General features: G+C 41.9%; 1 protein-coding gene across 1 annotated transcript; it reads right to left on the minus strand.

The window, feature by feature from the left end:
* Positions 1 to 4,138: 4,138 nt before the first annotated feature.
* LOC117757095 (serine/threonine-protein kinase 38-like) lies at positions 4,139 to 15,185 on the minus strand. The gene is made up of 14 exons (XM_034577864.1): positions 14,650 to 15,185; positions 9,507 to 9,646; positions 8,563 to 8,614; positions 8,331 to 8,453; positions 7,579 to 7,662; positions 7,379 to 7,502; positions 6,971 to 7,125; positions 6,785 to 6,887; positions 6,548 to 6,609; positions 6,229 to 6,346; positions 5,637 to 5,760; positions 5,418 to 5,513; positions 5,222 to 5,313; positions 4,139 to 4,635 (listed from the first exon to the last, which is right to left on the minus strand). The coding sequence occupies exons 2-14, from the start codon at positions 9,632 to 9,634 to the stop codon at positions 4,511 to 4,513; spliced, it is 1,386 nt and encodes a 461-aa protein (XP_034433755.1). The 5' UTR covers positions 9,635 to 9,646; positions 14,650 to 15,185; the 3' UTR covers positions 4,139 to 4,510.
* Positions 15,186 to 16,818: the final 1,633 nt, after the last annotated feature.

The following is a 16,818-nucleotide window of genomic DNA, read 5'->3' on the forward strand; positions in this document are numbered from 1 at the left end:
TCCTTAATCTGAGTTGGGAAAATGTGTTCTCTAAACATCCAGTCATGACAGATTGTGTGATGTTGGGTCCTTCAGAAATGAATTATCTGGCTTAACTCAGTAACAAAATCCCTATTTCCCACCATAATTTAGCTCCTCTCAGATAAATTGGCACAGCAATGGAATTCAAGTCCTCTTTTATATACATATATAGAATTGTGTGGATCCCAAATACGGTATTTACTCTCCTCTTACTTTTTTTTTCTGTGCATGTACTTGAAAATAAAAGATGAATCATGTCTCTATTACAGCACAGAAGAGTTTGACATAGAACAAGGTGACATGTCACCTCACAACAACACAAATCACAGATTATTCTACCACTTCATGAAAATGGCCTTTTTTTTGTCACTTTAGCTGCATCACACAATTACACTCGCACATTAGTTTTTCATGGACCATCTCGTCCGGGAGACGAGATCTATCTGGATTCAGCGGTTTGACCCTTTTCAAAGTATTGTCTGTATGTTCCAGTGATTAGACACAGCCGGGAAATCTGCAGCGGTAGCCATCAGCAAAATCCCCCATTGTGCATCAGTCCCTGCTGCTGTACTGCTTTCAGCTTTCATGACATTTCTGTTTGAGTAAAACCCAGACGTTGGGATGTTTATAATGGGATAAAACACTGCCAGATCAGAGATGTGAATCTGATATGATCCAGTAATTAAAGGGGCTCTCCACAGATTTTATAAATTAAGATCAGTTTACTCCTCATAGGGAGTATAACTTGAGTATGGAAGACACATATTCTAGTTATAGAGGGTTGGAATCATGGGAGACCTTGGCCTCTGCTGCATCAATTCTGGTCAATATTATTTTATTATTTGTAGTATTATCTAATCTTTTTCAACTTTATAAAAGTGCTAAATTGCTGGAGTATCCCTTTAAATTCCAGAGAACCCAAACATTAACAATCATCCAATTTAAAATTCACTGAATGTTAGCACAAAATCTCATGAAAAATAATAAATAATGCAAAAATATACATGTATCGGCCGTCAGTCGACCATACTTTGAATGCTATTGGTCAATTTTGTTGGTGCATTCGTAGCCAACAGGTTTTCATCAGGACTTCCTGGATGAAGGTTAAACAGATTAAAATGTAAAAAGACGGAGGCTGGTGTAGGTGTCATATAACACAACACTTACATTTCCAACTGATGAACCACTTAGTTCCTTCAATTCCTCTAAAAATCCCACCACAGACTGTCAATGTGGGATTCTTGTGATGGCTACAGCTTAGTTCAACGTGGTTAAGTCTTCAGCGAACTTCCTGTCCCTGCGTGTACACACTTTTCTTGACACTGAACAGACGTGACTGAGAAACGTCCCGTCTCCGCACACTCACTTTCTGACAAGTGTCGGAACCTAAATGGCAAATTATTCCAGGACCCAATTGGGTTAGCTCTCTGGGAAGAAAGCGATTTTCTTTTTTCTCGTTTGTCTAAAAAGGTAGTTTGAAGTTAAGTGCAGCAAGCGACAGCTACATCTGAACTCGTGTGTTCAGATCACGACGTGTGGCGATCACAGTTCTTTGGTTACTACGTTTAGCAGACGTGAGGATGATTTGTTATCGTTGACAAAGCGAGGCCTTGCGTTTGATGTTATTGAGGCTTTTTTTCTAAAGGGAAAGAAAAACAAATTAAATACAGCAAATGGAAACTTAATTCATTATCAACTATGAAAATTAAACCTCAACGGAAGAAAAATGCATGTGTAGATTTCTATGACATTAATCTGTTCTTATTATATTTCTCCTTACTCGCCAAACAAAGACACTTTGTTCTGCGTGTTTGCTTTGACGCAATACATTTTTTACGATCCCCTATCTAACTTATAAAACCAAGCTTTTTCTAAACTGCCTTTGTTTTATCACTCAAATAATCCTTTCTCACACGCACATTTAAAAAGCTGAATGAGCACACTGAGATTAATTTCCCTGTGTTTCTATTCTTTTCCTTATGATATTTCTCTCCCTCATTGACCTTTATAACTAATTCTTAATTGTTATTAACGTCCTTCTGAATAATTTCGGATAAAACCTCTAACAGATCTGGTTAAATATCTAAAGGCACTTTGCATGTTTTGTCCGTCTAAGAAGGAAGCGATTGGCTGTCGGACTCATTGGAATCCCAAACAGGGGAGATATTTATTACTGTAGCACTAATCTGAACCAAACAATGGGCTCTGAAGGGAAGAGACACTCGAGCGCAGTTTGTTTGGCACCGTGTCAGGGGCAACACTTCACCGGAACGGACGTGGAGCGCAGGGTAAACTGCACTCAGATATTTCTTGGCCACAAGTTGTTCCTCTGTGTGAGCAAAGCTGCAGCACAGGAGGAGTTGCCATGTGCCACCACCGTGAGGGTTACAGGACGATTCCAGCATGATTTGACTTTTCACTTGTTTGTTTTATATCTTATAGCCTTTCCAATCATGTTTATAAAAGCTTTCAGTTGGTACAAACAGCACCGACGCTTTAATCTCAACCTCATCCAACACTGTGAAGAAGTGGCACAAACTCATAGATATCAGTCCCCTAAATATACCTGACTGTTTTTCCCATCAGGATCCATGAGTTCTTGTGTGAGAAATTAGCGCAAGGGCTGCAAAACACCCAATCTCACAATGTGAAAGAAAGTGAAAAAGAAATGAATTTGCACCAAAATTTAACGGATTCTTTCGATGGATTCTTCCATCAACTTCTGCGGTAATTCAGTAGTTTTTGCGTAGTCCTGCTAACTCACAGACAGACAGACTTACGAACGCAGACGAAAACATAACCTCCTCTGTATTATTACACCTTTGTATAACTTAACTAGAGACATTGTGTAATGGAGTCACACCAGCTGCCTAGCTTGTCAACATGTTGACGTTCGGACCTGTCGTCATTACAGCATTACAGCATGAGAACGCTCCTCACATGGGTAGAACCACGCCTGTGGTCCGACTCGGCCTTCTGATCTTAACCACACACATGCTAGGTTTTATATAACTTGCTTAGTCATGGTAGCAAAACCTGTCCACAGAAGAGACCCACGTGCAAACAGCTGCCAGAGCACACACAACCACCTCAGTGATGGCTCCTGTTAAAATAGGTGTCTCTAGGACCCCATATTGCAATGATGACACACAGAGGTTTGAGCATCCCTAACCCTAACCCTAACCCCACGGCCTAAGCAAAACCTGCCCACTAACCTTGACCATGACCAATTCATGCCTGATCCTAACCTTAACCTAACCACAATTCACATCTTACCACTAACCTTCGTCTTTATTGTTTATTGGCAGGTGGCAACCAACATCACCGCCATAAACCTTTATCAAGGTTAGGTTTACACACACATGTTTGTACTCCTATCTTAGTGAGGACACTCATTGACATAATACATTCCCTAGCCCCTTACCCTAACTAAATGCCTAACCCTAACCCTACCGCCTTAATGGCTTTAGAAATTTAAGATGTTCCATAACCTAATAATTGTTTCTCCCCGCCCCATTTTTTTTAAAAACAGGCCATGAAGGGTTATGCACAAGGAGCTCCAAGTGGAATTGTCTTTTTCTTTTTCCTCACCGATCTTTCACCACCCTGCTCAGACTCAGCTCACAACATAAGAGTCTGTGGCTCTAATCCAAGGCATCACCTAGTACATTGTGGACAGTCTTCATAAGTATAATATGAATTTTGTCACCTGGAATTTTCAACATAGGTGGTCCGCTGCCCCCCACCCTAACCATCCCAAACCTTTACTATCCCTAACCCTAACTAACCTTAACCATTCCCTTAGTAGTATAGATGTAGAACTAGTCAAGCCACCAGGTAAAACCAAAACAAGACATTTCTCTGGGCTAAAAAGAAACTTAAGCTTTTGTGAACTGAAGCAGAAATAAAAACACCAGAAATCATGCTGGAACTTTCCATCAGCTCCATGAACAGAGTCAGGGTGAGGACGAGTGAGGGGTTCCTGTTGTTATCAATAATCCAGAGTTTGACTACAGTGTATAGAGCGTGTTCTCAGCATCAAGAAATCTTTGCATCAGAGCCAATTTAGCCATCAGTGCTTATCGATGCAAAGATGTCGAAGCAGTGATTTGCATTCGAGCCTCACCCCCAGCGCCGCCGTTTTAATGCTTTTAGGCAGTGAACCAAATCTCTCCAGAAGCAATGTGCCGCTGAACATGCAGATATGCTGATTTAGTGTCCTAGTTGGTGAGGTGGCCTGAGAGCTATGGCTAGAGACAGCACAGGTATACAGTATAAACAACCGAGGTAATGCGGTAATGCTTTTAGGAGTTCTTGCGGCGGCTGAGCAGACCTAAATAAATTGTGATGGTTAAATTTAGACTGAGAGGCTGTCAGCGAAGCCTTCAGCACCAGCGGGGCTCCAGGGCCCGACCCTGTGTCCGTAAACGTCTGTTTTTGTGTTTTTGTTGTTATTTCCTCCACGACGGCCTCTCCCTGTTTGAGCGCATCAGGCCTTCCCTGCCTTCATGTATGTGGGGATGGTGCCTCGCTGAGTCAGGCCCTCGAAGCGCTTGTACGTGTAGTTGAGGAACACCCAGTCCTTGGACTTGAAGTCTGGCTCAGTCGAATTGGCTGTTCACAAACACAGAAATAAGAAAAAGGAGAAGATTTTTATTGTAATTTTCACTTGAAAATGAGGAGCCAAGTATTTGTAGCCATGATCATATTAAGAGGCCGGGATATAGGGCTGTAGCTTTTTATACCTGAATTCAAACATTCATTTGAACATGGGAGAAAAGATCGACCTGTAATTCAAAATATTCAGTCTAAAAGCGCATCAAACTGTCTGAAGTAGTTTGTCTCCTGATCCAGCAGAGGGCGATCACCGTGAGCTTCACTCATCAAACGCCCTCTTGAGTTATCAGTAGAGACAGTAATGTCTTACAAAAGGGTTTTGCTATGAAAATGGAGGATGCTCGCAAACACAGCCGTCCTGAGCAGACAATCATGACACCACAGCACCTAAGAGGCTAATATATTTGAACGCATTGTGTGTCACGTCTAAATCATTCAAACTTTAGACGTTCGGAAAAGTGACAGCCTTAATAAGTTCAGTGGCTCAATAAGTTCCCTTTTGTCAAGAATCTATTACTACCCAGGATTAATGTTCTAAAAAGCATTTTCCTGCAGTGCGGCTAGAAGAATACTTTCTACAAACCTGGCTGAAGGATGTCTGATTCAGGGAATTCATCGAAGTTGGAGGTGTCATCAATACTCTTGATTTCGATCGAGATGGCTGCCGGCCGCTCCCTGTGTGGGTACAGAGGGAATCATGTACGCAGTGAGGAGGAGGGACAAACTCAGAGAGCAGTGGTTTTCCAAAAGAAGGTGGAAAAACAAAACGCTTCCTGTACCTGATGTGCTCCCAGTCCACTGACTCAAAGAACTGATGACTCTTGATCTCTTCCACACTCACAGCTCCAACCCTGTTCTCATTGTCAGTGCAATACCTGAAACACACACAAACACACAGCAGACTGATCATACAACTGCCCGATAAACCTTAACATACAAGCTATGGCTTTGAGGTGAGTTTGCCATAGAGTTGGTCTTAAAAAGGCTTTTTTACAAACCTTAATATCAAGTCTTTGGCCCTCTCTGAGATGGGGACTTCAGGTGGGAAGACGAGTGTTTCCTTCCAGTTCATCACCTTCCTGTACGTCTCCTGCGGCGTCTCCGAGCAGAAGGGTGGATAACCTGAACACAGCCAATGAGGATTTTAGGAAAAGCTGGAGGTACTTAATAATAAAACCTTATTTTTCTCATTTGATCGATTTGATGAAGGCAAAGGGCCTTGGCTGTACTGTTCCTTTGTACAATCAACATAAAGTCTGACTGATTTGTGCCATCTACAATTTTTCATTATTTTCCTTTCACATGTGAAGAACACAACAGGAGATTGTCCAAGTCGGGATCGTTCACAACAACAGGAAAATGTCCGGAGCATTCAGGCGAGTGGTGGCGTCTGGGTAGAGTCTGTCACGACATGACATTCAAATTCCACTGGGGAAATAACATGTTTTTGTTTACACCAGCATCTGCCCTCATCACGAAAAGATCTCGGATCTTGTCTTTTCCTAGTTGACATGTTCGTCTGTGTCTTCTTTGTGTATGACACCTCTTTTTCATGTCTGAGAACAGCTATACAGACAAATGCATGCTTACCAATGAGCATTTCGTACATGATGACACCCAGAGACCACCAGTCACACAGCTTGTTGTATCCCGTCTGCAGGAAGACTTCAGGAGCAATGTAGTCCGGCGTTCCCACAGTGGAATAAGCCTGAAAGTCACACGTGAAAAGTTTTGGTAGAATAAAAAAAATAACAAAAACAATAACAGAAGTTGGTTAATGTCCAACTTGTCAGTATTATACTGCTTTAAAAAGTCTTGCAATTCAAGCCCTTCCAAGCCACCATGCCTGTACTTGGTCAAGACAATGTTTCTCTGGAATACCAGCACCAGTAAAATGATAAAGTCTTACCAGCTGCCTGCGGTTCTTCTTCCATGTTTCTGCTTTCCTCTTGGAGTTCATATTTTGAAAGGCTACAGGGAAGGATACACAGGAAAAGTCGCAATTGTTACAGTATATATTTTTAAAAGAGACCAAAGCAGAATCTCTCTGAAATGGTATTATATAGCACATGAATAAACCTCTGCATTTGGATCTGGTTACATTAGTAATTGACGTTTATTGTGGATGCTAGATTTTTGAACTCACAGAAATCACTGGGTGGGTTGTGGGTCAGGTTCCTGTAAAACTCTGTGCGATGAGCTTTTTTCAGTCCCGTACACAGGCCGAAATCTGACAGCTTCACGTGTCCCTGTGAGCAGAGAGACATCTGATCAATCATCTGCACAGAGTCATCATGCAAACAGACGAGATTTCTGGTGGGTGTGGTCTCACCCTGGAGTCCAGCAGCAGGTTGTCAGGTTTGATGTCTCGGTGGATGAAGCCCAGCTGGTGGATGGAGTCGATGGCTAAAACCGTCTCTGCGATATAGAACTGCGTGGCTTCTTCTGACAGAGTGTCCTTCTTCATCAGCAGGGTCATCATGTCGCCTGGCAACAAGCTCACAAGTTAGAGCTTTTGAAAAATGATCATTTTCTACCAATATGTGACTTGTTCATGGTGGACACTGATTTATGCCAAAGTTCAGAAACACTCAACCTATTGTCAGTTTCCTGTTGGTTTGATGTGAATAAAATAATCAACTTTCAGACATGCACTGAACTCCGGAGAAAGAGCTGTATGTGAGAATGCAAATATCTTTAGTTTAGAGCGGGTCTGAAAGCAGTTATATAAAGTGCAAACCTCCAGGCAGGAACTCCATGATGAGGTAGAGGTTCCTCTTGTCCTGGAAGCTGTAGAACATCTTGACCACCCAGGCGCCGTCTGCCTCCACGAGAATGTCCCTCTCTGCTCGGATATGAGCAACCTGCAGGGAGAGGGTGGAACCTTTAACAAGCTGCCTAACGTCCCCTGAGAACTGTGGTGTTGACTAAATGCTTTACCTGTTCCTTCTCCAGCATGTCTGCTTTTCTCAGAATCTTCATGGCGTAGATGTGGCCCGTGTCCTTTTTCTGCACCAAACGCACCTGGAGGAGACGACATCACATTTTAAGACACAAGCAATATGAATGAACACAACTTCATTTATATGGCACGTTTCAACTCAACAACTGTGACAAAGTGCTTCACAAAGGACAAATAAAAAAAAAAAAGGAAACAAACCCAAATTATATAGAATTTAAAGAAGACAACAACAGTTAAAAGTGAAAGGTTAAAAAAAAAAAAAGGATAAAAGAAACACACAAGTAATAGATGAGAACATTTACATAAAAGGCATTCAGTAAGACTGAGTTTTGAGAGATCGTTTAAAAACACACATAATATTTCAGGTCTGAGTTCCTCGGTTTAACTGTCAAACTCAAAAGCCTGGTTCCAGAAGCAAAAATCCAATTTATTTTCTGAATAGAGATTTTGATCGATTGAGTTTGCACCATCACCCTTGATTCATTCAAGTGTGTCAGTGCTTTGCCTGAAGACAGTAGCAGCAGATTTACGGTATCAAAAGTAAAACACACAGGAAATGAAATGAACACTGTGGGAACACTGTGGTGAAAGTGACCAGACGGGTGTCAATGTCGAGGTAAGAACCACTGAAACTACACACTCTCCTGATGACCCTTACTTGACTTGAGGAAGTCAAAGGTTCACCATCAACTTATCCACCCTTATTTTTATTTCTCTTTTTTATACATACCTCTCCAAAAGCACCTCGTCCGATGACTTTAAGAGACTCAAAGTCGTCCAAGCCCAGTCGCGTCCTCTTCAGTCGCAAAAACTCGGTCTCCTTACGAGCGTGCTGAGAGCGCCGCATTACTTTCTGCAAGACACAAAGAGACTCTCAGTGAATCGAACAAAAAAAAGACAACATTTAAGAGGAAAAAAACTAATTGAGAATCGTGAGTGAGACTAAAATAAACATACTGTACCTCCTCGTCTGGTAAACCTTCATCTTCCATTGCCTTCTCCAACTTTTTCTGCCTACGGTTAAAAAATACATAGCGTGCAAAGTATAAAAATGAGCAAGCAAGTTAATTTACAATATAAGAGTGAGATATTTCAGAGTTGAAACAAACAAGGAGGGATCAGGTGACCTAAAGCCTATCAGATCTTGAAAATGAATCCCCTCTCAGTTTATGCAGTGAAGAGTGAGTGAGCTGAGACACACTGAGCCATGTTACCTGGACCAGAGCTCAACTCTCAGGTAACGTGAGAACACGAGAGGCAGATTAGAAGGCGCCCTTTCGTTGTGTTCACACCTGCGATAAAACACCTCTGCATTGTTTCCTTTAGCAGTGGCGGAGCGAGTGACATTTGATGCTTTAAACAACATCACAGCTTCATTTACATGCGGGGCAACTGCAGTCACTGGCTGCTCTGTCGTATAAAGGTCTGGAACAGAGTTAAAGGTTAAGTATCCAGGAAGTACAATAAATCATTTGTTTTTGTAGTAAAATAGACAAATATTGGTCTGTGAACTGCCGTCTTGAAGCCTCAAGTTTGGCAATTTGTCCAAACTTGGTTGTTTAAAATCAGAAGAAACCGTATTTGGAGGAGTGGGGAGGGGTGAGCCTAAATGAGAGCTCCTACAACCTGCACCCATTAGATGATGCTAGCTGTCAATCACATGGTATCATCCCCCCAAGGCAACTTCTATTTGATATATATAAACTATGTATGAAAATGTTTAGCTACGTTATAAATCGAGTGAGAAGTACAATCATTTTCTATAGAAACTAAACATCTTATTGCAACCAGTGGAGACGCCCTCTGCTGTTCATTGGAGAGAATGCAGGTTTCAGGCACTTCTGTATTGGCTTCACTTTCAGGACCTGGAGTCTACGTCCGTTTCATATACAGTCCGTGGTTTTACCTCATCTCACGCTCCTCATGCTGGGTGAGCAGAGTGCTGTAGAAGTTTTCCAGCGTCAGCTTGGCCACGGTCACCCTCTCTCGGGTGTGGTTGCTCATGGGAAGGGTCGCTGCCGTCCCTCCCGTCATGGCCACACTTTCCTGTGAAAAACACACCAACATATCAGTCCAGTTGGTGCCTCCAATAGTGTGAGGGGAATATTGGACTCAGGATTCAGTCTTCTACAATACTGTTTCGTTACCAAAGTGCAGTTAATTCCTAATAAAACACACCCTCCCTCAATTGAATACACTCACAATGTTGTGTTGCTGCAGCCACACTTGCTGTGATATGACCAGAAGCTTATAGTGGTTGTTGTTACCTAATGTTCACAAACGTCAGCTCGACATTATTGTGCATCTGTTCACTGACTTCCACTCCTCTTTCCCCGGGCTAGTGTGGTGCTACGTCTTAGCATTCATCATTAAAGCTTTTAAACCAGCATTTTAAACAGCGAAAATGTTGAGAACAATTTAATCACCTGACAACTGGCACTGTGGCTACGTCAGAAAACATTTGCTCCTTCTCCCAACAAAACAACTAACACTGCCTTGTACACAGGAACGTGCTGATAAACATCGCTATGACACTTTCTGGCGTGACCGGTCCTTTATCCTGCAATCATCCCTTTGGGTCACAATGATGAGCGTTCAGCAAACTTGCTTTAAGAGACACACAGAGAGTTATGGGCTTAATTTGGTGGCTGAGAAGTCAATAACCCATGTTTGTACATTTGAGGACTTGCAAATAAAAGAATCAAAAAAAGAATAGTCAAGATTGATGACATGAACAGGGTTATTTTACTTTACAGAATAGTTCCCTCCAGAAACATTATTACCACTTTTTTTTATAGGCTGAGTAGTACTCAGAAAATAAACTGAATGGGTTTATTACTTGACAGATATGAAAAACGAAATGTTACCAGAGAAGTAATGTCCCAAACTGATAAGCACAGCATGAAAACAACCAGGGAAGAAGCTCTAAGTCGTCACCACTGATAAAGATGCTGCAGACTCATGAATTCATGAAGCAGTGCAATAAAATCTAAGAGTCAAATAAAAAATAATGACAGCAGTAAGCAGTGCTACTTCCAGAGAAAGCAGGAGACACTAACACTAGTTCAACTGCTTTGAATTGAGTCGTCATGTTGACACCAAACTGAAGATACGATCACTGGCATGGCCTCATGTTGCAGGTTGTCCTGGTAGACGTTCAGATAAACTTCATGATGTAAAAGTGTGTTTAAATTTAAATTGTCACTGAGCAGCCAAGCAGGGGAAAGGTGAGTGAAAGGGAGGTATCCACTTCTACATTTCAGTGAGTGCAGCTCTGCAGCAGATCCCCTAACCACAGACTGAGATGTGCCAACGTCAGATCCTTGGTACGAAAATATTCTTGTGCCCCCGGAACATGGACAGGGAACCGTGCTGTGGTTGGCTCATGGTTTCACTCCTGGAACTAATCGCTATTACTCAGAATGCATTCCTGTGAATTCTTCACAGATTTGGATCATATCAAACTAGAAAGAAAAAAAAATCTATGGAGGACAGAAAAAGATCCAAGAAAAATTACTTGAAACCCGAGAGAACATCCGATGTTGATTATGCTGGTGAGAAAAAACCAGACGCCATCATTCATTTGCAAGAACAATGCATCACGTCAGAGCACTTCAGTTCTAAGCAGACAAATAGAGATCTATTATTTCTGCACTCACTCCTATGAAACGATTGTTCTCTCCCTGGCAAAAACACAAACACGGACATCTTCTAGCACTTGTGTGGGTAGAAAGGAAACCACAGTGAGCAGAAGTATCATACTCACAGGCTTGTGAGGTGTACGGCCCAAGCAGTAGTGGGATAAATGAGCATGAATGATAATGTGAAAGAGAGAAGGTAAAACTATGCACTACTAAATAAACTTTGATTTTCTTCTACTTACATTAATGGCATATTAACATGATCAGATTATGAGCATCTTATGTAATAGAGGGAAAGAGGTACAGGGTGGATGTGTATATTGTCCAAACATTTGAGCATTAGAAATGGTACGAATTGGCTTGATTAGCTCAAACAGGGATAAAAATGCCCTGCAGCCCACAGAGAGGGCTCATGTTTCGTCTAGTCACTGGCTCCTTTCCCGTCCCGGCCTCAGCAATCGCACAACAACCAGACACTTCCTGACTTCTGAGGAAAAACCCTCTGAATCACTTCTGGAGGCTGCTCGGTGTGGGAGGATTAAACTGAGATGGTAAAAGGTCTGTATTTATACAGCACGTTTCCAGTCTTTTCGACCACTCCAAGTGCTTTACAGTACAAGTCACATTCATCCATTCACACGGACATAAAGTACATACCGAACTTATACGCAGCCCTTTTTCTATCACACACCATTCATACACTGTCGGCACAGCCGGCAGTATCTTGCCCATGGACACTTCTGAAGGCAGAACAAAGAGATGGAGATCGAACCACCAGCCTTCTGGTTTCTACCTCCTGAGCCACAGTAGCAGATCTGACCAGATTTGACCCCAAGGAAGCTCAGCTTAAATCAAAACACCCCATTTCATTGTCACTAACTCAAACACAAAGCAGCACAGGCAGACTCACTTTCCTCTTAATTCTTGAGGGGAGCCTCTATCTATAATATCAATGGGGCCAGAGTTTGTGCAGCTGTGGCTCAGGAGGTGAATGGTTTAATCCCTGGCACTTCTATCCCACATGACTAAGTATCCTTGGGCAAAACACGAACCCCGAATTGCCCCTGAGAGCTGTGCCGACAGTGTGTGAGTGATGTTCGATAGAGAAAGTCCTGCGCATAGGCACTATATGAATGTGTGAATGGCTGACTGGCAAAACTGTACTGCTAAGAGCTTTGAGTGGTCATTAGGACTAGAAATGCATTACATAAATATAGACCATTTGCTAAATACAGAAATAAAGATAAAGCTAAGCTATGGACATGCACAAAGAGACTCTCCATTATTGTTTGTCCCCATTCCCCAAAAGGTTAAGATTGTAAATAAATAGGTCATAAATGAAAGGTGACACTAAATACTCGTCTATGAAGTTCTTCCCTGCACATTACAAGTATCATGTGATAAGGTTAACAATGGTTCAGTTGGTGAGCCCCCCCCCCCCACTTGAGAGAGTCAGCATGCACAGCTGACTCCTTCCACTTGTCACAGTAAGCACTGGAAACTAAATGAACTGAACGAAACTAATTTCATTAACGATGGCTCAGTTCCATCAAGTGTCCCAGCAGCACCAGTGGGCCTGCATGTTAAATACCAGGACCCTGCAGCTTGTTTACCTAAATGGAATTTGGTCATTTTGAATGTTGTGGTCTATACTGTATCAGTGAATATGCACAGCTCAGTGGAATTCAACTATTATTAATTTCGTTACTTATAACTGTGCTTTACCGACTGTGACATTTCACTATGTCTTCCGTGTAAAAGACCTATTGATGTACACACTTGAGCCGTAATCCTGGAAAAAAAACGTTTGTGGTGGTTTTTCCACCGAAGTGGAAAATGAAGCATCATTTAAACAGTTAGAAACATTTGCGTCACAGCGGAGTCAGCTGGGCCTTTAGCTCAGACTGAAAGGATCCAGTTTGGCTCGACGTTAACCAGATCCACCCCACAGCTAAACAAACACGGCTACTTCACGACACTTATAAGGAAGAAAGTTTGAAAGCAAGCTCAATATTAAGAGAGTAAAGCATGCAGCCTTAGAGCTATGGGTAACATCTGACAATTGAAACTAAGATCTATCAATAGTCACCAATTATTCAAACTTTGTTGAAAATTTTTAAGGATTTTTTCTTATTTTACAGCTTCAACCATTCTTATATCAGTGCTATTTCAGATTTTAAAGACATATGCAGATCGAGTGGAAATTATAATTGAACATTAGAAAATTACCTAAAGAGTCAGACTCATAATGCCTCACATGTGGTCAATACTATTATCTATTGGGCATGAATATGAATTTAAAGTGGGCAGAGGATTCAGAGTGTAACTATTTCCCCACATGGTGGGTTTCTCAGTTTGGTGCGGTTTACGTATGTGTCTGGAAACCCAGAGACACACTCCACCCTTTAAATACTGTAAGTGACTGGACAGGAAACCCTTTCCGTCCTGAATGAAAGGACTCAGTCATGACTCTGAACAGGGGAATGGGGCACGCACACACACACACACACACACACACATACAAAATCTGACAACTTATAATATTGACATAAAATTGCATAAAACAACCACTAAATTGATTCAGTAATGATTCCTTAATACTTTGATCATTACGCAGATTTTTTTTCTGCTGAAATATGTCCGTATCCATAGCTATAAAAAATGTTTTAAGTGGAAATCATAGACTGGTGGTAATACTTAGAAACATTTGCTCCTTCAAGGTCAGTGCCACCATTGTGTATTTAAAATTTTCATTTACACCGTGTTTTCATCCTAAATGTCCTCTGGAGCCGCACAAGCTCCCGCCCAAGCATCGCTGCTTCCGGTAGCGGACATTTAGACTGAAAAGATGGTGTAAATGACGCCGTTTCAAGTCTGATTTGAATATCGGGGCTTACGGACACTTGGATGACACCAGAGTCGAGAGTACGGAGGCATTTTATGTTTTTTTTTTTTTTTTTATGTTTGATGGATCGGTCCCCCAGTTACTTCAATTGGATTTAGCCGCCAATTCTTTACGCCTGAAACTCCTTAAGTGTTTTACAGACTCAAACCCTTCACCCACCCTCCATCGGCATAGTGGTGAGTGGATAACGAGTGAATTCTCATTTTCCGGTGAACTCTCCCTTTAAGCGGACACCTCACACCTCCGCCTGTCAGAGCCCCTGCCAGGTGCCACTGTAGCTCCGCCACTGCTGCCTCAGACGTGACGGGAGATAACGGTTTTCACACTCTGACATCTCTCCGGACATTGTAAACACTGGCTCAGTCTGCCGCGGGGTCGAGTTAGCATAGCTGTTTTGTGCGCTACGCGTCTGTCTGGCAGGTTCCATCCCCACAATAGATTCAAAACCCGAGAGTATAAAAAAAAAAGTAAAGAGGTTTTGGGAGAGACATATTTGCACCCACCTCCGTGTCCTGCTCCAGAGTCGAAGATGGGCTCGCCGCCGGCCACACAGGTGAAGAAATAAAAGATGTTATCCGGTGGGTTTTGTGGTGTGCGGCTACAGGCTCCAGTTCTCCGCTCGTCAACACCGAGCTACCAGGATAAACAGCTCGCGCCAATCATAGCACGAGCCCCCCCCGAGGCTAACGACAAGCTAACCAGACATTGTTTAAAAATACCCTCAAGCCTCCGTTAGTAACCTCTGACCTCCGGACTGGACGCTGCCTCCGTCTACAGGGACACAAAACACCCGTGTGAGGCAGGAGCTGCTTCCTGGGGACCGCTGGCCTCGTCCACGTTCTGGGCAAACGCAGCGGCTTCAGCGCTTGAGTGACGTTCGCGCGGGCCAATCATCGGCGAGCAAGTGGACCGCTGCTTCCCGCTAGCCAATCATTTAAGGGATAGACACGGGATTGACAGGTGTGTCAGCCAATCACAATGTTTTACGTCACCCCGGGGGAGTTGCGTTGATTTGGGTAGCAGCCGATAATCCCTCCCAGCTATGAGAGAATAAAACAGCTACGGGAATTAAAAGGATTATTGCGTCATTGTTTTGATTATTCTTACAGAAAACACTTAATGTGCTATTCTGATATTTTTAATAGAATTATATTAAATAAACATTACCATAGAATAATGATATATGAACTACAAGAGGGTATCTGAGGTCAATCAAAGGTCACATTGAAAATACAAATTGTAGGTTTTTATTGATGTGCAGAGACCTAAATTATTTTTATATTAAAATGTCTTTGATGTGTAAATGTACAGACCTATTGTCCTGTATCTTTACACCATGGAGATTTTTATTGGACTACTTGAGCCTAGTGGCAATATAATAGATTTAAACCAGTGTACAATGTGATAATATAACAATAAAAGCATGATAAGGACCCAGACAGGCCACGGCTGTATTCTACATGCTTTGAAGGCAAGATCTGAAGCCTGTGGTGTAAGGATGACTAGTTTTGGCCCAAAATACATAAAATGTGGAAACGTCAGATCACGTTTTCACAATAAAAAAAACAATAATAATGACTTGTTTCCTCCAATCATCCCAGCAAAGCTTCTTAGAAATGCATCCACCTTATCTGGCATTTCCTTGTAAACTGAGAGGAGCAGGATGCAGCGAATAAATTACTCAATTACTACTTAATAATGTAGACTACAAAGCTGGAACACCAAGAACAATGTCTTTCTGAACAAAACACAGTGAGAATCAGCACAGGCCGGTGGGTGAAGTCTCTCCTGTCACCAGTCGCCATATTTGGACGGGTTGAGTGCTTTTACTGTTGAGGCCATGATGTCAACATGCACAGAAAGTGGGGTCTAGTCTGCTAACACTTCTGGGTGTGGTGTCTGTAGCAGACAAGGCTGTTTCTATATTTCTCACATTTCTCACATCAATGGGCCCCACTAAGCTGTGACACAGCAACTATATTTAGACTTGGTTCTATAAACGCTCTGGCCCACAGCCCATGCTTTGCAAAGTTCACTCTGAAGCCCATCAGACCACCGAGACACATTTTGAATAAAAATCAAGACTTCAGAGCCCCACATGACTTTCAATGTGTGGGATCACGACAAAATTACAAAATTATCAGTTTATTTCCTCTTCTATGAATCTCACGGTTGCTTGGGCTTTAGAAAATATGCAAATATAAATATATATCTTTGGAGAATACATAAGAGCTTTTTAAGTCTTTTAAATACATTTATGTTGATGACACTTTTAGATGCCAGCGTTTCTACCTACTGCAGTTGTCTGAATTCTATATATTTTATATAGAATTCAGGTATATTCGGTATATTTTTAAATCATCAGCAGATCTCTTCCCTATTGCTTTCAGCACTCATTTTTTTATCTCGCTTATGAAAACCTTTATAATAACATTCAGTTAGTGTTTTTTCCTCTTCTATAAATCATCAGGGGTCTTCTCAGGTTGCCTTGGCTTTAGAAAATATTCACATAAAATAAGAATTTCTCTTTAGAAACTTCATCAAAATGTTCTAAGAACTTTTGATATAATTTAGAATAAACACATTTCTGTAGATTATGTAATTTAGGTGCCAATTTTTCAGATTTCACATACGGGAACTTAAAATGCCTAAGTTTCCCATCATGTATATTT

Source organism: Hippoglossus hippoglossus, chromosome 23 (assembly GCF_009819705.1).
Source record: "Hippoglossus hippoglossus isolate fHipHip1 chromosome 23, fHipHip1.pri, whole genome shotgun sequence".
Classification (NCBI taxonomy): domain Eukaryota; kingdom Metazoa; phylum Chordata; class Actinopteri; order Pleuronectiformes; family Pleuronectidae; genus Hippoglossus; species Hippoglossus hippoglossus.